The following is a 25,359-nucleotide window of genomic DNA, read 5'->3' as shown; positions in this document are numbered from 1 at the left end:
TTGGACTCAGATCGGGTATATATAATTTTTGTAGTTAGTGAGTTTAGTTACAAGTCTTCGTGTGTGTATATATAGTGTAGTTCAGATAGTTATTCCAGTCTTAGAGGGATGTTGTCCCAGGGACTGGGCATGCCCCAGTCTTCAGGCTTCAAGCCATGCTCATCCGGTGCCAAGTCTATGCCGGTGTGCGACCACATATGGCCTATCTGAAGTGCCTCGGGGAAGCTCACGTTAAGGAGAGGTATGGAATCTGCAGGGGCTTCAGACCAAGGACTTTGAAAAACAGAGACATTCGCCTGAAGGCTCTGCTAATGGAGGCAGCCCTCCTGCTGGCCTCGGAGCCGTCCCGCTCCGAATCAGTGCTAAGTACTTCGGCCTGTGTATGAAGTGCACCACCAGCACTGGGCTCTTTTTGGCACCGTTCTCCATCCCTGGTGCCAAGGAAGAAGCACAAGAAACAATGCTTTGAAAGAGGGCTCTCCCCGGCACTGAAGAGAGACAGGAGGGGAGCAGCGGACATAGTGAGATCTGTGCCAGGCCACTTTTCCTCCCCAGAGCTGCGTCGAGCCCAGTTCGGGACCCACCTCCCACTCCTGTGAGTGGTTGTGGTACCTCATGCCTGCGGGCCCCCTCAACTCCAGAGGTCTTCCAGGCTGCAAAGGACTTGTTGTCCCTCCTGATGCCACCCACCCCCCAAGGTCCCATGCCTGTCAGGGACAAAAGGGTGCAAAGCGTAGAAAGCTTCTTTGCGGCACTGACAGTTGTGGCATCGACAGTAGCAGCACCTTCCAGGGGGAAGTGCTGCATGCCCCCCCCCCCACAAGGGTCCCTGACCTGGCATTGGTCACTGCCTCCCCAGCATTACCTGGAGGTGGAACCATGGAACTGGGCATGGCCCCTCCTCCCCCGGTCTCTGGGAAAAGAGTTCTTCGCTCTGCCAAAAGAAGTACTGGTACCTGTCGTACACACCAGACTTTGGTACTGGACCTGCAGCAGCTGCCTGGCCACCGGGACACTGGCTCATGCAGTGATAGTATTGGAACCCATGGGGGTTTCCCCTGCTACCGGGGCCCCCTTCCCAGTAGTCGTACTCAGTCGTGTCTGAGAGGGGAGCCACTACTTTGTCCTCCAGCATCGACCCTGGCTCCGAGGTCACGGAAGTGACCTCACTGGAGGTGGTAGTAGGATTATTTAACCTGGTTCCGCTAGATGACTTCAGGACATATCAGGAGGTCCTGATAGGGTCACCACAAACTTGGAGATAGAGGAGCTGAAGGAGTCCACTCACAGCCTGATAGATGTCTTGGCTGCAGCGGCTCCCTCCAGAGTGGCCCTCCCAGTCAATGAGGGGGTTGTAGGACCAGTCAGGGCTCTATGGCAGACCCTTCCTCTCTGCCCCGTACCTCAGAATGGGTAGAAAAGAAGTACTATATACTGGCCACAAGGTTCGAGTACTTGTATTCACATCCCCCCATGGGATCCCTGGTGGTGTCAGCCGCAAATGACAGGGACAAGCTGAGGAAGCCCAGTGCCACCTCAAAAAATAAGGAGGCCAAGAGACTGGACCTTTTTGGCAGAAAGGTTTATTCCATGGGAAGCCTCCAGCTTCGTATCTCTAACCAGCAAGTGTTGCTTGGGGGTATGATTTTAACTTGTGGGACTTGATAGCCAAGTTCAGAGACTCTCCGAAGCAGGAGTCGAGGCACGAGTTCATGGCCATCCTGGAGGAGGGCAAGACTGTGGCCAGAGCCTCCTTACAGGCAGCTCTGGATGCGGCCAACTCGGCGGCCAGAACAACGGCGTATGCGGTCACCATGAGACACTGTTTGTGGCTCCAGTTATCGGGCCTCTCGCATGAGGTGCTGCAGTTGGTCCAGGACCTCCCCTTCAAGGGCACCACTCTGTTCTCTGAACAGATGGACTCAAAGCTGTGTGGTCTCAAAGATTCAAGGGCTACACTTTGCTCTGTACACACCCCCGGCCTCCAGGAAGCATTTCCAGCCTCAACAGCCTCCCAGATTCTCAGGGCCTCCCAGACATGATACCTGTAAGAAGAAAGGAAAGGGCTACAGGCGTCACCAGACCCTACCTTCCACCTCAGCCTCCCAGAAGGGCTCAAGTAGATACCCAGTGATTCCAGGCAGGCCTTTTGAGGGTATGCCTGAGGACAATATAACAGACCTGAGTCAGGATCCATCCCCCTCTTTTGTTTTTGGACCTCCTGTTTCCCTTCTGTACTGCATGGTGTCACATAACATGCTACAGTACATAACAGTAGAGGAAGTTCCTCGAGACTTGAGAGGGAAGGGGTTCTACTCCTGATGTTTCCTAATCCCGAAGGCCAAGGGGGGCCTGCATCCCATCCTGGACCTGTGTTGCCTCGACAAATATCTCAAGAAACTGAGGTTCCGCGTGGTCTCCCTGTCTTCCATCATTCCCTCTCTGGATCTGGGAGAGTGGTATGTCACCCTTGATCTCAAGGATGCTTATTTCCACATTTCCATCTTCCATGGACACAGAAGATTCCTTCAGTTTGTGGTGGGCCAGTGTCACTAGCAGTTCACTGCATTCCCCTTCAGCCTGTCAGCTGTCCCACAGACCTTTACAAAGTATATGGTGATGGTTGCAACTTACCTGGGACGTCGAGGTGTACAAATCTACCCGTACCTCGATGATTGGCTGATCAAAGACCATTTGCAAGCTCAGGTTCAGCACAGCGTTGGCATAGTACAGGCCACCTGTTGGGCCTGTTAGTAAGCAAATAGAAATCAATGCTAGTCCCAGTGCAAATAGTAGAGCTTATGGGGCAGTGCTCAACTCTACCCAGGCCAGGGCCTTTCTACCAGAAGCCCAGTTCCAAACTATGTCAGATCTAATTGCCCACATCACAGCTCATCCACTTTATGAGTGCCCAGGTATGCCTCAGGCTGCTAGGTCACATGGCAGTGTGTATTTACGTGGTGCAATATGTGAGGTTACACCTCAGACCCCTACAGATGTGGCTGGCATCAATCTATTCCCTGGGCAGACACCACTTGGACTCAGTTCTCACAATCCCATCAACTGCCTTAGCATCTCTGACTTAATGGGTAGACCCGCGTTCGGTTATAAAATGGGTGCCTTTTGCTGGTCCGTATCCATCAGACACCTTGGTTACGGACACATCAGAACTTGGTGGGGAGCCCACCTTGGCTCAGGATCCAAGGGCTCTGGTCCCAGGAAGAGCTAAACTCAGGGCGATACATTTGGCCTGCTAGGTGTTTTTTCCCCAGCTGTCCAGCAAGTTTGTGCAGGTCTCGATGGACAACACGGCCTTGATTATTTTATGTCAACAGGCAAGGGGGAAACTTGCTCCTCAGGCCTGTGTCAGGAGGCCCTCCGTCTGTGGGACTTCTACGTGAACCACGCCGTCCGCCTCGAGGCGGAACACCTTCCCAGAGAACAGAATGCGTTGGCCGATCAACTCAGCGGGTCCTTTTCCTTTCATCCCGAGTGGTCCCTTCACCCAGAGGTAGTCAATGCTATCTTCCAGAAGTGGGGGACTCTCCAGGTGGACCTGTTTGCCACCAGACAGAACAGGAAATGCCTCAGGTTCTGCTCAGTGCACAGGCTCAGTGAGGGCTCTCTGTCAGACGCCTTCCTGCCCTCGTGGGTGGGCAGGCTGCTGTTTGCCTTTTCACCGATCTCCGTGGGGTTCACAAGGTCCTCCTAAAAGAGGGACAAGGCGAAGGTTATCTTGATAGCTCCAGCATAGCCACGCCAGCTTTGCTTCGGCACACTTCTGGACCTCTTGGTGGCAACTCTGTTAGAGCTCCCATGACATCCGGACTTGATTTCACAGGACCAAGACCGGTTGCTTCACGCAAACCTCGCCTCCTTACACCTGATGGTGTGGCTTCTGTGTGGCTAAACTCCGAGGAGCAGGCCTGCTCGAAGCAGGTCCAGCAAGTCTTGCTAAGTAGCAGGAAACACTCCACCAGGGCTACCTACTTGACTGAGGGGAAACGTTTCACTTGTGGGCCTGTGAGTGGAATCTTTCTCCATCTCAGCCCTCGCTGCAGTTCCTCTTGGAGTATTTGATCCACCTGAAGCACCAGAGTCTGACTGTCTTCAATCAACGTTCACTTGGCAGCCATCTCAGCTTTCCATCCTCTGGTCCGGGGCAGATCAGTCTTCTCCCATGAGATGATGATCAGGTTCCTCAAGGGCTTAGAAAGGTCTACACACAGGTTTGTGCCCTGATTCCCCAATGGGACTTAAACCTGGCCCTCTCAAGGCTCACGGGTCTCCTCTTTGAGCTGTTAGCTTCTTGTTCTTTCCTACTCCTCTTGTGGAAGGTGCCTTCCTAGTGGTGGTTACCTCGGCCAGAAAGGTCTCTGAAATCAAAGCTTTGACTTCAGAACCCCCGTATACAGTGTTCTTCAAAGACAAGGTCCAGCTGCGCCCCCATCTTGCCTTCCTTCCAAAGATGGTGTTGCAGTTCGTAACAACCAGGACATTTTTCTGCCTGTTTTATTTCCGAAGCCTCACAGCACCGCTATCCACCACCGGCTATCATGACAGCTCATTTTACAAAAGTCCAGTCTTCATCAGCAGCATTCCTCGCACAGATACCAATCCAGGATATCTACAGGGCCGCAATGTGGTCATCAATTCAGACCTTCGCATCCCACTGTGCCGTCACCCAACAGGCCCGTGACGATGCTAGTTTTGGGAGAGCAGTGTTGTGATCGGCACATACATGAACTTGGAGCCCATCTCCGGGGATACTGCTTGTGAGTCATCTAGTATGGACTGGACATGAATAAGCACTCGAAGAAGAAAAAATGTTTCCTAATCTTTCGTAACAGTTGTTCTTCGAGAAGCGTTGCTCATGTCCATTCCCTGACCCACTCTCCTACCCTCTGTTGGCATTACCTGCAAGAAGGAACTGAGAGAGTGCGGAACCGGTATAAGGGGTGCCTCCGGCTCATGTTCACAAGGTTCCAAGGGGTGCTAGAGCTGGCCCTAAGGATACCACTAAGGGAAAAATCTCCTGCAACTCTGCATGTAGCGTGCACATACCTAGCCTGGACTGGACATGAGCAACACATCTCGAAGAACAACAGTTACGAAAAGTTGGTAACCATTTTTTTCTTTATTAAAGTGCCCTATAACATCAAAATGTTGTCCAGTCCATTCAGGTTAGGTGCCTTTTCTGCCAAGCTACATCTATCTGATTGGGTCAGAGTGGGGAAGAGAGACCTACTAAGAAAAAGGTATGGTGGTAACCACCAAATCAAACTGAGGCCTAGGTCTTGCAACAAGCAGGGCTTTAGTGTTCTGGTTTCTTGAGGATCTAATAGAGAAATTCAAAGCAGCTGAATCCCACTGTAGGTGTGTGTACCCCATGTGTGCAAGCCCAGAATCTTTTATCCAGCTGTATTCATTGGGGCTGCTCATGCATCCTGTACTCCCTCATGCCCTTCCCAAGGATATAAAGAATGGAGCAGCCGCAGCTGCCACTCAATTCCTTCTTGCTGCTAATGGCAGCAAGACAGAGCTACATCGTGTCCTTTTGCCTCCCTGTAGTTTCTTAGGTTGTTTAGGATAGTTACTTAGTGAGTTAACTACTGTGCTTTGTAGCCTATAAATTTTTATTTAGTGCCCATTGGCCCCCCCAAAAAAAGGCAAAATGTATTTTTTGTTCGATTGGTACTTGGTATTGAGGTGCAAGTCTGATGGCTGACACTGTCTTTGGGCTTTAAAATCTGCACTGCGTGTGAATCACCTGTGCCTGCAAATAATGGACATACTAAGTGCCTTTTTTTTTTTTTGTTTAGGGGAACTATTACGGACAAATGTTCAGTTTGCAAATCTTTTTCTACGTGCATGCAGGGAGCTATAGATACCCTTTGAAAAATGTTTCTGATGGAAAGGTCAGTGAGGAGTTTTCCCAAATTTGAAGTCCCTCATCAAAATCAATCTGCTGTTTTAAAGCTGGTTTCTGGTAGTGCTTCAGCTACCAGCAATGCTACTCATATTGGATAGCATGCCTACTGCTCTAAGAGACCTCATGCTTCTCAAAAACATGCTGAGCCTTCTCTTCAGTCCTCTTCAGGTCAGTCAGTCTGACTCCTCCTGCTCAAGATAGGAAGGAGCAGAGATCTTCAGATGGTGTTTGGCACTGGTCACTGTCCTTGGCACCAGCTAAGAAGAGGTCTAAGACTCATTGCTCTGATGTCTCCAAGCTCGTTCCTTCCAAATCTGGTCAGCACCGTGAGTCTTCAGGGACTAGGAAAGGCCTTCTTCCACTTGGTACTGTGTTGACAGTTCTCAGTGACCAGTACTACTTCTTCGGTACTGATACCACTGGTGCTGTCTGCCACAGATTCTTCAGTACCACACCTTAATAAAAAGATCCCAATTTACTGAGACATCCACACTGGTACCATGGAGCTCAGTCTACCTTGGTACTGATTCCTCTCTCAATGCATGCTGCCTTTACAACCTCTAGGAACATAGTGATCACTCCAATACCAGAATCTCCTGTCTTTGATATTCTCTAATATCTACTGGATTCAAGTCCCTTCTGGTATGGGAACCAAAGGTATTGATTATGAAAGAATCTCCCTGAGACAGTTATCTGTGGTACCAATATCTATTTTTCAATAACTAGAGTCTAGATCTCCACAGTCTGTTACAACCCCTCAGATAGTATGTACCATTCTGGATGGAGTTCTGCTAGTCTGTATCTTCATTTTATGACAGTAGAAGTACTTCTTGTAGATTTTCTCCTCATTCTCCTAGACTGGTTCCTGAAAGAGACCTAAGAAGGAGTCCTTCTTGTCATAGATCCCATACTTCTGACAGGTTTCAGGCACCTTACATCCTGTGGCATTATCTGCCTTTCCTGTATGGAATGCATTCTTGGAATGCAGGTCAGTATGGAATCCTCAACATTTTCCTGCTTCTTATTCATCTAGATTCATGTCTGAGAATAGATCACCTCTTTCTAAAGAACCATCTAAGGTAACTCTCTGACCGGAGCTCGTCCAGGAAGTTGAACAGGAACCTCACGGAGGACAATGAGGGACCAATGCATTCCTTTGGCTAGTTTATTTTCGTCACCAAATAAGGCTATAGCACCATCTGCTCCTTCCACAGCCTAACTTCAAGGCAAGTCAGGACCTCCTTTAAAATGATGGTGGAAACCTTAGATATAATCCTCAAAGTCATTCAGGAAAGTTCTCTCAAATTATTTGATATTCTGCATCCAGTCTCTCAAGTCTGTTTGGCCATGCCAATCGGTGAGAGTATCCTTGAGCCAGCTGAAGAGTTGTGGCATGCCCCATGCTTATTTTTACTTGTGATTTGTGTCAAGCTCCATTAGGATGGAAACTGGAGTTGAATTACGATGCCCCAAACAGCATTTTAAAATTATCTTTGGTTAAGTAAAGCTACCGTTAAATGTGCTGCATACTTTTTAAAATGTAACTTTATCAAAATATATTCTGCATTTAAACCTGATTTGATAAACAAAGGAAGTATTATCTGTAGTTAGTTAATTGAACTGATTGTTTCTGGTTACCATTTCCTTTAGATTTTAGAAACCATAGCTCTCGTCCTTTCTCACCTAGTTTTTATGCATAGACTGGAAAGGAAAGCAAGTTTTCCTGCCTTTTTTCTTTTCTTAAATTCTGAATCCATTTCTCAACTTTCAGTGAAGTAGTCATTTAACGAACTAGTTGAATAAACTGAAATAAAGAAAATATTCTCTCTGCAGCTGTGTAAGTGGCTTCTGTTATCAAAATCTGGTTAACACTTCAACAAATGCACTTCCAGGTGCTTAGCACAGTGAATTCCACCAGTTCAGTGGTTTGACTTTCGTTAAAATTTCAGCATAAACATGTGCTGCTTGAATATTATTTAGTTAATTAATTTTGATAGATTATACTAAGTTTAGGCCTTAACATAAGTTGTCACAATTTCAAATTTAATTTTAAATAGGTTTATTTTTAAAAAGAAAAATCCGATTTAAATAACACATCTGATTTTTAAAAAAAACCATAATTATGGATTTGCAGAAACAAAGTTTTCAGAAAGAAAAAATATTACCTCTTTTAAAAAACAAACAAACTTCCTTTTTTTCAAAAGAGGTGCCCTTTATTGTTCACCTACATAAACTCTTCACATTTTAAAACTGTTCACTCTCTTTTCAATTTAGGTAAACGGCAAGAAACAAAAAATGGACACTCAGTTATTCTCCCCATTGTTAGGAGGGATCACAAGTACACCACCACCCCTGGAATCATCCCGGTTATATAGTAATTGGTCTGTGTGTGGAGATGATACCAACACAGCAACTTCTTTACAAGACTGCACCAAAAAAAGGTATTAAATAAGTATAATCTTATGCTGTTCGCTGTTTTCTGTAAGACTGAAAGTTTAATTGGGTAGGAGTGTTTGAGTATTGAAAGGAAGAAGTTATGGGATAACTACAGAAACTCATGGCCAATAAATTACCTGCATTGAGTAGTATTTATCAAATAACTTTGGAAATCATGGTTATACCTTTTTTAATATGTGACCGAAGATTTCCTTATTAGGGAACGTAATGGGAAAGTCAAGTATCAGACAAATCTTGATCTTTGTATAATAACAAATATTTACCTTTTGAAAAAGCTTCCTTGTTACATCACGTCATTATGGCTCTTTTTGGTGACAGAGGGAGCTGTTTTCTGTAACAGCAGGGGTACAGTGAATGCCAGTTTCTTCCTCTTGTTACTGAACGGTACAAATGGATGAAGGTTAGGGGACATATGTGTGTGGAACTTCTCCACCACCCGTATCATAAGCATGCACATGCCAGCTTTCTGGGATTTATAGTCTTAACCAGGGGTATGCAGAGGTCTTCCAGGGGGTACATTAACTCACCTAGATATTTGCCTAGATTTACAACAGGCTACATAAAAAGCACTAGCAAAGTCCATACAAACTAAAATTTCATACAGAAAAAATTAGAAAGTAAGCAGTTTTTCAGTAATAGTATGCTGTGACACTTCTGTATTTTTATGTCCGATTTTGTAAGCAAGTAGTTTTTAAGTGAGGTGAAACTTGGGGTACACGACAAATCAGACCCCTGAAAGGGGTACAGTAGTCAGGAAAGGTTGAAAACCACTAGTCTAGTCTAGTCTAGTCTCTCTCTCCCTCTGTTTACATAACTCACCAGAGATGCCTGTGCAGCCCTGAGGGCCCTCACTACTTGCATCACAGATTTAGCGCTGCTAGATGATTTTGTTACATTGTAACTAAAATTTACTAGCTCAACCAGTGGTGTAGGATAGCTATTGAGCAACTTTTTATTAGTGGCAGAAGAGATCTGAAATACGGGATGTTCCAGTCTCAACATGGTTTACTTGATCCACTTACTCTCCCATCAAGGTGGGCAGCCTATATTAAGTATTGATAGACAGGAATTATGTTAGCTATTAAATTAAAGTTTTTAATGGACGCCACAGTCTGCACTCTGGTCCCTCTCTCCTAGGCCTGGGCTACTTTTCCCATCTAATCTTTCCTACCCTAGTCATTCAGTAGGCTTATGAAACTGTTGCTGCAGCTGCCTGCTGTTAGGCTAGTCTGGCTCTGTATTACCCCTTCTTTTGTCTACTTCTATTTTCTTTCATATTCCTATTACCCTGTTCTGTTTCCTTTCCCCTTATATACCGGACATTTAAATGAGTGCACTCATGCTATCTCACATTTATCTTAGTCATCTTAAGATAAATATGTGCATCTGTTGAAGTATTTAGTGTATCTTTATGGTAGCTTTAGAAATATATAGGCAGCTGTTAACAATTAGAGAAGTTATATAAATGCAGACCTCTCTCTCCCTCCCCCTGTGCTCTTTCCATCTCTATTCCCGGTGAGGTCTATGGCATGCATTCTTACTTCAGGGTTGTATTATGCTAACTACCACAGTAATTTGTTGGCACTTGATACCCATGATGACATCATCTGCATTTTCAATATAAATATCTCATTTTAGTATTTGTAACTCACTACATCAGAAATAGGAAGCCTAAGAAAGAATAGGTGCTGTGATGGGTTCCCCCCGGGGTGCCATCTGGAACTGGGGTCCCACTAAGTACCCACAAGCCTAGGCTCCCTCTCACACTGTGCTGCTGTGGCAAGCTGCAGACCCACTCCCACACTTCCACCAGCATTTCACCCAGTTGCAGTTACACGCAGGCTCTCTAACCACCAGCTTCCCAGCCTGGGACACCAGAGCAGTACCGTCCTGCCATGGTCAAATCTGGCCAGTATATGGGTTTAATACCCGGTCCACCTCTCCCTCAATGTGAAGAGAACAATGCACACTTGTGGTAACCAAGCAGAGATTTTCCCCGAGCACTCCAGTCAAAGCTCACCGGTTTAGATTAAAACATAAACAAGTTTAACTGCAAAAGATAGATTATAAATGCTAGCAAACAGATTAAAGCAGATTACCTAGCAAATAACTAAAAAACGCAAACTAACCTTAATATACTAAATAGATTGGATATGAATTAGCAGATTCTCACCCGGAGAAATGATACAAGCAAGCTGCAGATTCTTAAGGGGCAAGCAGCACTTGCTTTACAGCTTGGAATTTCCAGGTCTTTTATTCACAGGCTAGAAATCCCTTTAGCCTGGGTCCAGCACTTCCCCCAGTTCAGTCTTTGTTCCTCAGGTGTTTCCAAGAATCTTCTTGTATGGGGAGTGAAGAACTCCAGATGATGTCACTCACTGGATTAAAGGGAGAGATTAAGGAAGATAAAGGCATTGCTGAGAAGCTAAATGATTTTTTTAAAATCAGTCTTCACTGGTGAGAATATTGGGAAGAATGACAGAAATGTAGGACTGAAAGGGACCTCAATAGGTCATCTTGTCCAGTCCCCTGCACTAAAGGCAGGACTACATAACAGACCATTCCTGACAGGTGTTTGTCTAACCTGTTCTTAAAAACCTCCACAACCTCTCTAGGCAATTTGTTCCAATGCTTAACCACCCTGACAGGAAGTTTTTCCTAATGTCTGACCTAAACCTCCCTTACTACAATTTAAGCCCATTGCTTCTTGTCCTATCCGCAGAGGTTCACAAGAACAATTTTTCACCCTCCTCCTTGTAACAACCTTTTTTCGAAAACAGTTATGTCCCCCCTCTGTTTTCTCTTCTTCAAACTAAACCCTTTTTTTTCCAATCTTCCCTCATATGCATGTTTGCTAAACCTTTGCTCTTCTCTGGACTTTCTCCAATTTGTCCATATCTTTCCTGAAATGTGGCACCCAGACCTGGACAGAGTACTCCAGTTGAGGCCATTATTAGCAGTGAGTAGAGTAGAAGAATTACTTCTTGTGTCTCGCTTACAACAGTTGATCACCACCCTCTTTATAACAGCCCTCAATGTTTTTGAAGACTATTATTAGACCTTCCTGTCAGTCTTCTTTTCTTGAGACTAAACATGCCCAGTTTTTTTAACCTTTCCTCATATATCAGGTTTTCTAAGCTTCTTATTGTTTTTGTTGCTCTCCTCTGTACTCTCTCCAATTTGTCCACATCTTTCTTAAAGCGTGGTGCCCTAACCTGGAGACAGTACTCCACCTGGGGCCTCACCAATGCTGAGTAGAGTGGGACAATTACCTACTATGTCTTTTATACTACCCCAGAATATTAGCCTTTTTAGCAACTGCATCATGTTGTTGTCTCATATTCAATTTGTGGTCCTTTGTAACCCCTTGATCCTTTTCAGCTGTACTACTGCATAGCCAGTGATTCCCCATTTTGTAGGTGTTATTGCTCTTTTTTTATTCTCAAGTATAGTAATTTGCACTTGTCTTTATTGGATTTCATCTTTCTGATTCCAGACCAATTCTTCAATTTGTCAGTATTTTGAATTCTAATCCTGCCCTCCAAAGTGTTAGCAATCCCTCCCATCTTGGTGGCATCTTCAGATTTTATAAGCATACTCTTCACTCTACTATCCAAGTCATTAGTGAAAATATTGAGTAGCAGCAGACCCAGGACAAAGCTCTGTAGGCACTACATACATCCCTTAGTTTGACACAGAACCATTGATTACTCTTTGAGTATAGTCTTTCAACCAGTTTTTTACCCACTTTATAGTAATTTAATCATTTCCCTAGTTTGCTTATGAGAATGTCCTGTGGGACTGTGTCAAAAGCCGTAATAAAATCAAGATATCTCACACCTACAACTTCCCCCTATCCTCTTGGCCAATAACCCTGTCAAAAATGGAAATTAGGTTAATATGGCATGATTCATTCTTGACAACTCCATGTAGGCTGTTACTTATAACCCTGTTATCCTCTAGGAGCTTACAGTGGGATTGTTTAATAATTTGTTCCAGTATGTTTCCAGGTATCAAAGCTAGCTTGAATGGTATCTAAATTAGCCACTGTTCCACAGGAGTGGAGGGCAGCAAATTTGTACATATATTTTAAAAAGGGTCTGTGGGTGACTGGAATTATAGTTCACAAAGCTTTGCATCTGTACCTGGCAAATTTATTGAAATGATAATTTAAAAGGGAAAACAAAATGTCTGAAAGATCGTGATATGATAGGATTTAACCAGCATGGTTTCTACAAAGGAAAATGTCTCATTAATGTCTTACGATTCTTTGAACATGTCAGTGAGGTAGTGGATAAAGGAGAAACAGTTGATGTTTATCTGAACTACCAAAAAAACCTTTGACCAGGTCCCTCAAAAAAAAACAAACAAAGTAGTCATGGACTGAGAGGCGAAGTATTGTTACGGATCAAAATCTGAGGAGGAGCTAGGAAGCAAAGGGCTATGTCTACATTGCAAATATTACAGCTGAACCTGCGCTGCTGTGGTGTAGATACTTTCTACAGTGATGGAAAGGTTCTTTTTTTAAATCCACGCCCTTGAGAGGTGGTAGCTAGGTTGACAGAAGAATTCTTCCTATGACCTAGTTGGTGTCTATACTAGGGCTTAGGTCGGCTTAGTTATGTTTTTCAGGAGTGTGACTTTTTTTCAAACCTCTAAGCAACATAGCTACATTGACCTAAGTTTAGGTGTAGGCCAGGTTGAGGATTAAGTGGCCAAAAAAGAAATATTTCCCACAATGTGTAATTAAGCTGTGGAAGTCGCTACCACAGAAAGTTGTTAAGGCAAGAATTTAACAAGATTAAAAAAAGGATTGGATACTTAACACAGATATCAAGAATATCCAGAGTTATAATTAGGTTAAAAATTGGTGGAACAGACATTAAACCAATCTCTGACTATTATAGATCACAATCAGACCTAAAGTTGGGAGTGCTGGGGCGCAGAACACAGTAGGGTTATTACATCTCGTTATATTTGGTGCTGGCCACTGTCAGAGACAGGATTCTGGATTAGATTGACTTTAGGTCTGATCCAGTATCGCAATTCCTATGTATCCTTTTGTAGTAATTTTCATGGAGCTGGTTGGAGGATGTTGGGTGTTGTTCCTCCCACTCTTCACAGGAGTGTTGCAACCCACTTCATGTCTGCTCAGTCCCCACCCACTCTTATCTCCCCAGAACAGCTTTCTGTGGAAGAGGGAGGAAAAGGTGACAAGGAGGCAGATGACATCCCATCCATCCATCTTTTTTCCTTCCCATTCCCCTGTAAACATTCTAGAAACCAAAAACAATGCTTTGTGCATGAGGGCTGAGATCTTCACAAGGGGCCATGATCCTGATGCTTTAAAACATACTAGTTACTCAGATATGTGTTTACCATCAAAGGTATGATAGAAGATAATACTTAGCTTCTCATCTGCAAGGAACATTATTGCATTAATTTTTGGTGGGTGAGGAAGCTTCCTTTTCTCCTCCTCCTATATTTATAATATGTTACTGCTAAAGAAATCAGAAGGTAAACTTTTGTGTGTTTTCTCTTTATTGGTGGCTTTTTCTCCTGAAGACAGGATCATATTTGTCTGGGTCATTATTTTTCAGGGCACAGATAAATCTGTCTTACTCTGGCAATGGCCCAGATATGTTTGGGTTAGTGTCAAGCATCCTAGAGGAGCCAAACAAGCCAGAACCCGTTACAGATTGGTAAGTTTATACTGAAAACTTGCATGGTGTTGTATGTCTTACATTTTAAAGTAAGTTTTATATATTTTACATAACAGTAGACATTTGACAAGACAACTTATGTGTTGTCTGACATAGTACTGAGTTTTAAGATATTTAAATAAGCTATCATCAAGTTAAATGGGAAAGATCTGTTACTAGTACTTACTTGGAATAAACTAAAGTAGAAAGGCAGTCTTCTGTTCATCCTTCTACCAGCAGATGGCAACTGGAAAGAGAAATGCATGTCTTTCGTTACTTTAGTTTTATTAAGAGTAACTTTATTATTATGACTATGGATATATCTGAAGGTAAAGGTAGCTCATAATTCAGATCATTCTGAAATATATTTGTATTTCTAGATACTATAAAAATCTTAGGATTTTGAACTGATTGATCATTGCAGCTAAATCATTTTGAGTAAATGGCCTCCAACTTAAGAATTTTGCTGTAGCATAGGCAGCCTTTTTCACTCAACTAAGACAAATGTAGAAGGTTTTATAGTGGGGGTTTTAACGATATATACACAAGGCTATTAAAAAAAACCCATTATAATACCATCCGCATTTGTTTTAGTTGAGTGGAAAAGGCATCTTACCAAATGCTATGGCAAAATTCTTCAGTTGGAGGCCAGTTCCTCAAAATGATTTAGCAGCACTGATCAATCAATATAAAATGCTAAGATTTTTATATCTACACATACAAATACATTTCAGAATGCTTTGAATTGTTTATATATTTCCAGGATTTATGAACTATAATATCTAAGAAAACAAAAAATACCCCCCCAAACAGTAGCCAGTCCTGCAAATCAGTATTTTTTTTTTCTTCAATAAACTTACAGGGATAACATCAGAAGCAAAACATTAGTGTTGTATCTCTTCCCACATCATCCATCTGTCTTGTCTTTTTAGACTGCAAACTATTTGGGAGCAGGGACCAGATTTATGTTCTGCAAGGTACCTAGCATACTTTTGGGTCCTAACTAAATAATACTTCTAATTATACAACTGTGATGAAGTTTGCTAGTGGGATCTATGCAAATTATATTGTAGGAACATGAAAGTTAAATTTCTACCATTTTTGTTTTCCAAATGCAAAAAATATTTGTATGTAACAGAAGAAAATAATATGGCACTTTGAGTGCTATACTGATGAGATGCTTATTCAAAAGACAATGTCATAAAGTTGTGGGAATATACCAGCAAAGGAGGTACTCCCTTTTATTACTGTCATGAATTTTGGAGTGTCTTTCCTTTATAAAGAGAAGCAATGATATATTGATAATGCATAGTGATAAGAGCCATAATTTTGATTGTCCCCAAGAAGAGCCCATATTTTGGGTATAGAATCGTAGAATATCAGAGTTGGAAGGGACCTCAGGAGGTCATCTAGTCCAACTCCCTGCTCAAAGCAGGACCCATACCCAATTAAATCATCCCATCCAGGACTTTGTCAAGCCTGACCTTAAAAACTTCAAAGGAAGGAGATTCCACCAACTCCCTAGGTAACCCATTCCAGTGCTTCACCACCCTCCTAGTGAAAAAGTTTTTCGTAATATCCAACCTAAACCTCCCCCTCTGCAACTTGAGACCATTACTCCTCATTCTGTCATCTGCTACCACTGAGAACAGTCTAGAGCCATCCTCTTTGGAACCCCCTTTCAGGTAGTTGAAAGCAGCTATCAAATCCCGCCTCATTCTTCTCTTCTGCAGACTAAATAATCCCAGTTCCATCAGCCTCTCCTCATAAGTCATGTGCTCCAGGCCCCTAATCATTTTTGTTGCCCTCCTCTCAGGGCTGTCCTTAGGATTTATGGGTCCCTATGCAATATTATTAAACTGGTGCCCCTATGCCTGATGGCAGCCCAGGCTCACATGTGTATTTTAGATAAGGGTGGCTTTTGAAGGATTTATTTAAAAAACTATATGTCTGAAAAGCCAAGCATTGAAGGCTAAAGATGAATACTCAGATTGTGCATCTAAAAATCTATGCAAGGATTTTTTAGAGATGTGATTTTTATAATCTTCAGCAACCCACTAATGAAATATTTTTAAAGCAAATTTTAAACTTAAGGTCCTGTAGACTAACATGTTCTGAGGCAACCCCACCGATCAGCGCCTCCCGCATCTCCTGATCAGCTGTTTTGTGGTGTGCAGGAGGCTGTGGGGGGAGGAGCGAGGGCACTGCAGGCTCAGGGGAGGGGGCGGGAAGGGGTGGAGTGGGGGCAGAGCCAGGGGTTGAGCAGTGAGCACCCCCCGGCACATTGGAACATTGGCACCTGTAGCTCCTGCCGTGGAGTCGGTGCCTATACAAGGAGCCGCATATTAACTTCTAAAGAGCCACATGTGGGCCACCCCTGTCATAGAAGATTGCTAAGAGGGGAGGCCATCAGACATTTTCAACTATTACAGGAGTCAAATCTGTATCTGACGGCTTACGAATATTGTTAAACATCGAGCAGGATGATGTGTATATTTAAAACAATGATTAGAAAACCTTATAGAAAGGAATTTAAATAAATGCTTTCTTGCTGGGGGAAAAAACACACTTTTGAACAAGGAAAATGTAATTAAAGAAATAAGAATTACTGCAGAACATGGAATCGACTTTGCGGAGATGTTGTGAGGCTTAATTTTGTTTTAGAATACTATGGAATCTTTCTATGGAAAGTGCTATATAAGTTCAAATGTCAATACAGAAACTCTTAAAGAATAAATAATTAAGTCTCTGAAGATTACGAAGGGCAAATAGTAGTGATTGAAGCACCAAAATGTGACTAGAAAAAACAATAAAAAATAGACTTTAGGAAATAATTATAGGCTGTCAACAGTCTAGTACACTAGTAGTTTTTTATTGCTGATTTCTGTGACAAAACTTCTTGAAATTATATCTTTAGCAAAGGTTTTAGTAGTAGCTTTGCATTTTGAAAAGACACTAAACTCTCTGAACAAAGCTATAATGTAACATAAATGTGTTTGGTCATTCCTAAACGTGCAATTATATTTGTTACAGGAATTCTCTGTCGAGATTGTTTCCCCCTATGTGGGCATCTGACATTGGAAACAATGGTGACTTCTCAGGTCTGTCTTCTAAGCATCCTTTACAAAGTAAAGATTTTCCAAACCTGATTGGCACACAGAGCTATTATCAAGGACACTTGCAAAAGTCACCTGATGTAGAGACTTTACACAGAGGATTTGAAGACCTTCATCTTATAGAGTCTTGGCTTTCTCCTTCTGACCCATATACTCAGCCATCTGATGATATCTTGAACATTTACCCTGAAAATTCTGCTTTTGAAAATAATGCCATAATTCAGCAAGAAGGATTAGCATTTCAGAATGTACAATTTAATCAGCACGTGTGCAATTATGATAAGATGAACTTAAATGGAGACAGTGAAAAGAACTGCTCTGATTTTAGTAATTTTTCTTCTCAATGCAGAATTAAAGATGGCACTGGTATTCAGAAAGAGTATTGGGAAACTGACAGAGCAAGAGGCAAACTTACAAAAAATGACAAACAAGAGCAAGCAAAGTACTCCAATGATGCTAATGGCACTTGGAGGAAAATGTTCCAGGACAACCATTTGTTTTCTAAAAGATATGAAGATTTTACAACTTCTCATAAATCACAGCCATCTGTTCACCAATCCCTCTATTTTTTCAATCAACCATTTACTAAAGAAAATAGTTTTCCTGGAGGAACAAATAGAAACCCACAGGAAACGCACTTGCAAAATGGCCATAATAGCTTCAATTTGGGAGAAACCTGTAATAACTCTGAATGTAAGAGCCATATTAATCCTAAAGAATGTTCTCGTAAACCTTCTGAATATCATTTATCTGTAAAAACTGCTCAACAAAATGGAAATTTTCATTCACCTTACCGTGGACATACGTGGCTGGATGGTAAAATCTTAAGTCCCACTTCTACATCAGATATTGCATATAGGAAGCAAAACCAAGTAGTAACAAGCCCACAGTCTTCTTCTGGGGTTTCAACTATGTCCAGTGGATCTCCAACACATCAGTCTGTAACCCAGCCCTCTTATTACTCACAGTTGTCACCAGTGCCCTCTTCAAGGAAAGATGGAAGGTTACAAATATCAAATAGTGTTCCTGGTAACTTGGGGGGTTCAAATTTCTTTGCAGAAAATCAGAAACAAATTAAACCTATTGGACATTCCCAGCATGATTCATTGACTAATAAAGGTCAGTATCGTAAAATACCCGTTAATTTGTCACACAACTGGTTAACACAGCAGAATTCGGCAAGTGATGAGTCTGAAAAGTATCATAGGTTTCGCAAAAAGCAAAACCAAGATAACTGTAATAAAGATGAAAGAAGAGGTAGAAGGAATTGGATACCCCATCCTGGGTATGCAGGGCAAAATCAGCAACAGTTCAACATGTTCCGAAAGAAGCAAGAACAGAATGGTGGCAACGTGTCAGATTTCATCAATCCTTCTTTTCTTCCTTCTTTCCCATTAATGTCTGATTTTAAGCAAAATCCCAATTTTACTCCATTTAATCCCCATCCTTTTCCATCAGCAAATAATTTTGCTTTTCCTCCATCACCATTTCCATTCTCGGAACTTGTTGATCTTTTTCACTATGATGATTTTAACCATTTGAATCCCTTCATTAACGACCTATTTTGTGGGGAATTAAGTGCACCATACTTTGCCTTTCCAACTCCTTTTAATAAGTATAGGCCTCCAAGAAATCGCAGTGGACCTGCTAATGAGCTTCATATTCGACTGGAGGAGTGTTATGAACAGTGGAGAGCTCTGGAGAAGGAGAGGAAAAAGGTAATAATATATACCATGATAGACTTGTATGTAGGATGGTGATTATAAAGGAACAGCTAGGTAGAGTAGAAATTCCTGCATCTTACTGGTAAAAAGGAGCCAGTCTTGCTGCCTTTTTGAAATATTGTGACTTTAATTCCACTCTAAATATTTTGAGCCCCATCTACAACCATCTATTTTGAGTATACAAAATTGTAAGAAGATACCAAACAGTGTGAATGTCATACAATTGTGCGTGAGACTGAGATTCACCTTTCATTTTTCAGCGGCACAGGAGTTAGGACCGCTTATTCAGCAGTAATTTTCTTGAACTAAATTACACCTGACACCAGTGGTTGCTTAACCAAGTACCCTCTTTGGCCAAAGGTCTTATATTATCTGGTGGCATGGATCCTATTCTTCGGTTCATGTTGTTCAGTGCAAGTTTAGTAGCCAATAGTTACCACTATCCATGGATCGTGGAAGAGGCCACTGATGAGACTTGTATAGCTAAAGCCTGAATGGTTGATAAAGCAGGGACTTTATTAGTCCAGCTATTTTTGGATAGTACTCAGTTCAGCATGAACTGAGGGAGGGCCAAGAGGATGGTTGTTTATATCTGACTTCAAATATAAGAGACATGTCACTCTAAAACATATTATTTTGGCTTTGTCCAATATATCTTTATCTGCCTGGTATTGGGCTTTGCTTAGGCCTGTAGTCATAGGTGAGTTTCATGTCCATGTGGATGACTTTTCAGGGCTGATATCTTCTCAAAGCCAATATGTTAAACCTGGGATTATCCTTGGGGGTTTCAAACACAACCACTGCAGCAATTGAGGACATCTCATGTACTTGCTAGTAGTTCCTGGATTTGACCATCTGAGAGTCCTTAACAAAATGTTATCAGTAGGCAGTTGGGAATTCACATCTCTAATTTGGTGTGACAAAGCTACAGTGTAACCTTTCAAGGACGGTGCAAGATCCTTCTATTTACTTGTATCTGTACCCAAGACTGGTTAATATTGTAAAGGTAATTTTGTTTGTTGGTTACCGATGTTGATTCTAGATTTATGCTTTAAAGTAGTACTTGGAATTTTTGGAAGTACCCTTATATTTACAGCCAGTTGTTGGCAATTTAAAGTTTAATCATGACTTCTTATTGTTTTAAATGCCTCCAGAGACTTAAACAGCAGACACATCTCATCCATCCATGTAGTAGTGAAAAAATAGAAAAGCTTAGGCTATAGGATGAAACTCCATTCTAAATATTTTAAAGGTATGTGTTTTCTCTTCAGACTGAAGCTGATCTTGCAAGAAACTTTCCAGGAAAGCGGGTATCTAGCTCAAATAACACTCCTGTTTCTCGACTTCCTGCTAACCCTTCACGAGTGGATCGTTTGATTGTGGACCAGTTACGAGAACAGGCCAGAGTAAGCATACTTACAGCATGGAATCTTCTGCAGGGATTAGTAACATCAGGTTATATTTTTGTGGGTTTATTATATTTTGTGTAGGATTTTAAAAAATTAACTGTTTTTGGTGTTTGAAATATATTCGTTAGGTGCTCACCTTAATAGGAAAAATGGAAAGGCTTCGCGGTACTCCTGTCCATGGGAATATATCCAAAACTCTGGAACATCATTTAGAAGCCATTCATGTTACACAAGCGAGGCGGAAAGATGAGATTGTCAATGCTGCCAATCCACAGAGACAAGGAGCACCTCGCTATAATAATGAAAAAGGTAAATACTTTTGATTGCTTTGTAGTTCTAAATATTGGTTTTTTTTTTCCAATTTGTATTCAGTTCAATTTGTAACACATTTTAAATGTTGTTTTAATGGTAACAAGTAGACTTACTCCCTTAAACAGAAACTTTCTGTATATGTGTGCCTTTGACTTTAAAAGAGAAAAATCCCCCTCACTTGTATCAGGTAATTTCTGCATAGACTTTATTCTGTTTTGTGTTGTTGATTTTTAGACCCCTTCTTGTCACAAGATATTTTCTCGGTTTAAAAAAAAAAAAAGCCCTCTTTATTTTATTAAATAATCAGATTTTGTTAAAGACTCTGGATGAATTCCTACTTGTTTCAATGCATGCTGCTATTTAACAGGCAGGGGATATGAGAGTTATCGCTGTAAAAAGGTAGCCTATGACTGGGAATTGATACCAAACAAAAATATCTGCCAAGTAAGCAATTCACCATCCTTAATTAGGTTGTACTCATTTTAACAAATTGAGCTTTGTCATTAATAGTGATTGAGAGTGGGCTTTCATCCTTCTTAGCTTACACAATGAAAATTTCCTTGGTCTTACACTGCTTATTAATTGATGTTTTGTTTGTCACAAAACCACTACAAATTTGGCCTGATTGGCAGCTTCTGCCGAGGTATAGCAAGCAAGACTGTTTGATGACAGGAGTCAAGTGCACTGGTGAATCAAAACCAGACCTCTTTTGTTGGGATCCCATCTATCCAATTTGGAGGCACCAAAAAAAGAAAAAGAAAAGTTGGGTTTCTTTGTTTTTGCTTTGTTTAAAAAAAAAAAAAAGGAAGAGGAGGGAGGAGGATAACTCTTTGTGTAAGATAGAAGCCCAGGATCCTAAGGTTAAGCATATTGTGGGCTAGTACTTCCCTGCTAGCAGTGAAAAGAACAGGCTTTACCACCAGATCTTGGTGTTGAAGAGTTCGAGTTCACCGCCAAGAACAGAAGTTGTATTCGGCAGTTAATTGAAAGTAAGTAAATTCCACATGGAAAAGGCCGTATGTCCAGACTGTGGAATCCACAGTCTCAGTTGAAAAATAAGACCATCCTGATCCTGTGGACTTTTTCCTCTTAAAGATGTCAGACAGACTGGAAAAGCTGTAATAAAAAAAAATCCACATTTGAGTTAGTAGACAGATTCTTGTAGACTTCCACTGCAATTGCGTGTTTGGAGGAACTTATCCCAAACAAGGACAAAAGAATTGGCTTTTTAATGACAAATATCTCTGGCAGTTTTATTCATGCTAGCCCCAATCACATTTCCAGCCAGACCCTTCGTGGGTAGTGCACGAGTTAAAAGACAGCTTTGGCTTCATCCGTGGGTTATATTTTTCAAGCAAGCAGTTGCTACTTTCGTAATGGTGATTGTGATCTGTGTAACCCAGACAAGAATGGCGGAGAATTTCAAGTAGGACAAAGTCATTGTCTACCTCCACACATGTTCTCCAGAAAGAGCATACATACTATAAATCTTGTATCTCCTTTCAACCGGTCCAGATGCAACAAGAAAGACCGCTCATCCTATACAGGCAAACTGAAGATTAGATCTTACAAGGAGACAAGACAAGAGTTAGTCTTTCAAGGTGTTTTCTCCTTTGTGATTTCTTGAATCGTTATGATTATCCACAAGGAATAAGTATCTTACACAGAGCAGTATATCGTGATTGATCATGTTAAATGTTGCAGAGAGAGCCAGGATAAAGGTGGAAGGCTGCCCTCCATCCATCTACATCAAGAGAACATCCATCTGTGCCAATAATACAGTTTTTGCTCCATGTTCTTGGGTAAATCCAGATTGCTTAGGGGCCGATATCTTGGTTTGAGATCAATGAGACTGAAAGTGATTTATTGCTAGCTTGCTGGGAACCCTAAAGATTTCATAGTGGATACTAGCCAATTCGAGTGCATCCAGGGTGTATTTCTTAAGTGTTGGTCAGTCTGGTCCATGATTCAAGGATGAAGGGTGGACTTACTCACTGAGTGAGGCATTGGCTATTTCCGTCAGATGAAGCTCCAGTTTACTTTTTTAAAACCAAGCAGGAAGGGTAGGTATAGGACAGGGGTCGGCAACCTTTCAGAAGTGGTGTACCAAGTCGTCATTTATTCACTCTAAGGTTTCACATGCCAGTAATACATTTTAACATTTTTAGAAGGTCTTTCTCTATAAGTCTATATTATGTAACTAAACTATTGTTGTATGTAAAGTAAACAAGGTTTTTAAAATGTTTAAGAAGCTTCATTTAAAATTAAATTAAAATGCAGATCTTATCAGTTTAGTGCAGTGGTTCTTAACCTGGGGTGCACGCACCCTGGGGGTGCAGGATGCCCTTTCTGGGGGTGCGAGACATGCAAGATTTTTTTAGAAGGTAAATCATCGAAAAAACAAATTAAGCGCAGGCACATAAATACAACTATTTTGTTTCATCAAACCTATGTATTTATTAACATTATACATTTTTAATGATTTCTGTAATATACAAAGTTTTTAAGTTTTCAAGTTTTTAAGCTAATTGTAGTGTAACTTTTGATAAGGGGTGAGAGAACATATTTTAAGAACTCCAGACCATCAGCGGGCTGAGCGGGGATGGGTGGAGTGTATTAAATTGCTCCCCATAGGAATGTGCTACTTACAGTGTACCGCTTACGGCTGCCGGTCCTGATGCTCTGAGCGGCATGGTAAGGGGACAGGGAATGGGGTGGTTGGATAGGCGTGGGCGTCCCAAGGGGCCTGTCGGGGTCGGGGCTGTGGATAGGGGTCGGGGCAGTCAGGGAGCAGGGGGGCTTGGATGAGGGGGTGGGATCCCGGAGGGGGTGGTCAGGAGAAAAGCAGCAGGGGGATTGGATGGGTGGAGGGTTCTGAGGGGGATAGTCAGGGGGCAGGAGGTCCCAGGAGGGGGGGGACAAGGAGCAGGGGTGGTGTGGGATGGGTCAGAGGTTATGAGGGGGGCAGTCGGGGGAGGGAAGCAGGCCGGCTGTTTAGGGGGGCACAGCCTTCTCTACCCAGTGTAGTGTATTAAATTTCTCTCCATAGGAATGTGCTACTGACGGTGTACTAGTTACGGCTGCCAGTCCTGGTGCTCCGCAAGTAGCGCATGCCTACGGGGAGAAATTTAACACACTGCACCGGCGGACAGAGCCCCAGACCGAGGGCGGGCTGAGACGCTCAGCCCACCACTGGTCTGGTGTTCCGTCCACCGGCTCCTGCCAGCCGGGGTCCCAGCCACCGGCCCCACTCAGCCCGCTGCCGCCCTGGGGTTCTGTTCACTCAGGCTGGCAGCAGGCTGAGCAGGGGCGGCGGCCGGGACCCCTGCTGCAGTGCCAGTAAAAATCGGCTCGTGTTCCGCCTTTGGCATGCGTGCCGCCGGTTGCCGACCCCTGGTATAGAACTTGCAGGTTTGGGATTAAATCTCCTTTAGGGTGTTCAATAATTCCTTTGTTGTGAATGGGCTGAACTCAGTGAATGATAACATGTAAGTTGTCACACTATCTTGAAGGAAAGGAAATTTTTAGTACAAAGTTCTTTTTTTTTTTTTCCCCCTGCTTTGTATGTCAGCACCATTTGTCACCAACAGCCCGTGTTCTGGAGTCTGAATTTATCTCATAACTTCGGTGCATTGGAAAGCCTAGAATATAACTAAAGAAATATTGGAAATATGGTTCTTTAATAACAGGGTGCAATCTTTCCCGCGGTTTCTTGGAATTACGTTACTTTAATAAAAGGAGTACTTGTAGCACCTTAGAGACTAACAAATTTATTTGAGCATAAGCTTTCGTGAGCTACAGCTCACTTCATCGGATGCATTCAGTGGAATGCATCCGATGAAGTGAGCTGTAGCTCACGAAAGCTTATGCTCAAATAAATTTGTTAGTCTCTAAGGTGCCACAAGTCCTCCTTTTCTTTTTGCGAATACAGACTAACACGGCTGCTACTCTGAAACCTGTCATTACTATAATACAAAGTGTTGGCTGAATTCAAGAGATTTTTGTCTAATCAATAGATGTCATGGTGGTTTATTAGTTCTGTTGTGATGTGGTTGCATATTCTTGTCTTTGTAGATGTTCTTGCTCTGGCAGCTGCCATTAAAGAGTTAGCTGTTTCCACACGCAAGGCTCGTACTGCTTTATGGTGTGCACTGCAGATGACTCTACCAAAAACCTCCTTAAGCACTCCAGTGAAACAGGAGGAGGTCGAAAGGGCATTGCAAGAGCTTTGTCCAGGAAACACAAGCACACAAGAAAAAAATAGTGCAGATCCTGAAGACCAGGGAAGCAAAAAAGAGAAACATGAGGAACCCATACAGATTTCTGAATAACTGTGCAGAGAAAAAAAAAAAAAAAAAGGAAGAAAGTGAATTGCATTGTGCTATGGAGAACTTTTTTTTGCTAGGTTATCAGAAAAAATAAGGATAACTCAACTGATCAGTGCTGCAATTTTATTACTGTGATTCTGGTGTTGACAAATATTTCTTGTAATAGTGTTATTGCAGTTTTAATATTGCTGGTATTGCAGTGTCTTCTATGTAAGATAAAGATTTTATTAATAAGGGGAACTGGGCAATAGCTGATCATTTTCTTGACCACTTAGCCAAAGCTATGTATCAGCTGTGACCCAAGCCATGATCTGAGAAACCAGTGAGTGGCTAAGCTAATTTTGATTCTTTTCTTCATTTGTTAGTTTTAAAATTTAAC

The 25,359-nt window shown here is 42.3% G+C and overlaps 1 protein-coding gene across 3 annotated transcripts in view; it reads left to right on the top strand.

Moving 5' to 3' along the window:
* LOC144260005 (meiosis-specific coiled-coil domain-containing protein MEIOC-like) overlaps nucleotides 1-25,074 on the top strand; it is a 45,891-nt gene extending 20,817 nt beyond the window's left edge. For all 3 annotated transcript variants that reach the window (XM_077808455.1, XM_077808456.1, XM_077808457.1), the window contains exons 3-8: nucleotides 8,207-8,373; nucleotides 13,990-14,091; nucleotides 17,125-18,925; nucleotides 20,203-20,337; nucleotides 20,469-20,649; nucleotides 24,727-25,074. In XM_077808455.1, coding sequence (XP_077664581.1) covers nucleotides 8,207-8,373; nucleotides 13,990-14,091; nucleotides 17,125-18,925; nucleotides 20,203-20,337; nucleotides 20,469-20,649; nucleotides 24,727-24,983 — 2,643 coding nt within the window. In that variant the 3' untranslated portion in view covers nucleotides 24,984-25,074. The remainder of the gene's footprint in view (nucleotides 1-8,206; nucleotides 8,374-13,989; nucleotides 14,092-17,124; nucleotides 18,926-20,202; nucleotides 20,338-20,468; nucleotides 20,650-24,726) is intronic.
* The last annotated feature ends 285 nt before the right edge of the window (nucleotides 25,075-25,359 follow it).

The sequence above is a fragment of the Eretmochelys imbricata genome, chromosome 2, assembly GCF_965152235.1.
Source record: "Eretmochelys imbricata isolate rEreImb1 chromosome 2, rEreImb1.hap1, whole genome shotgun sequence".
Lineage (NCBI taxonomy): Eukaryota > Metazoa > Chordata > Testudines > Cheloniidae > Eretmochelys > Eretmochelys imbricata.
The sequence above is the reverse complement of the archived record's forward strand: the minus strand, read 5'-3'. Positions and strand labels throughout refer to the sequence as shown.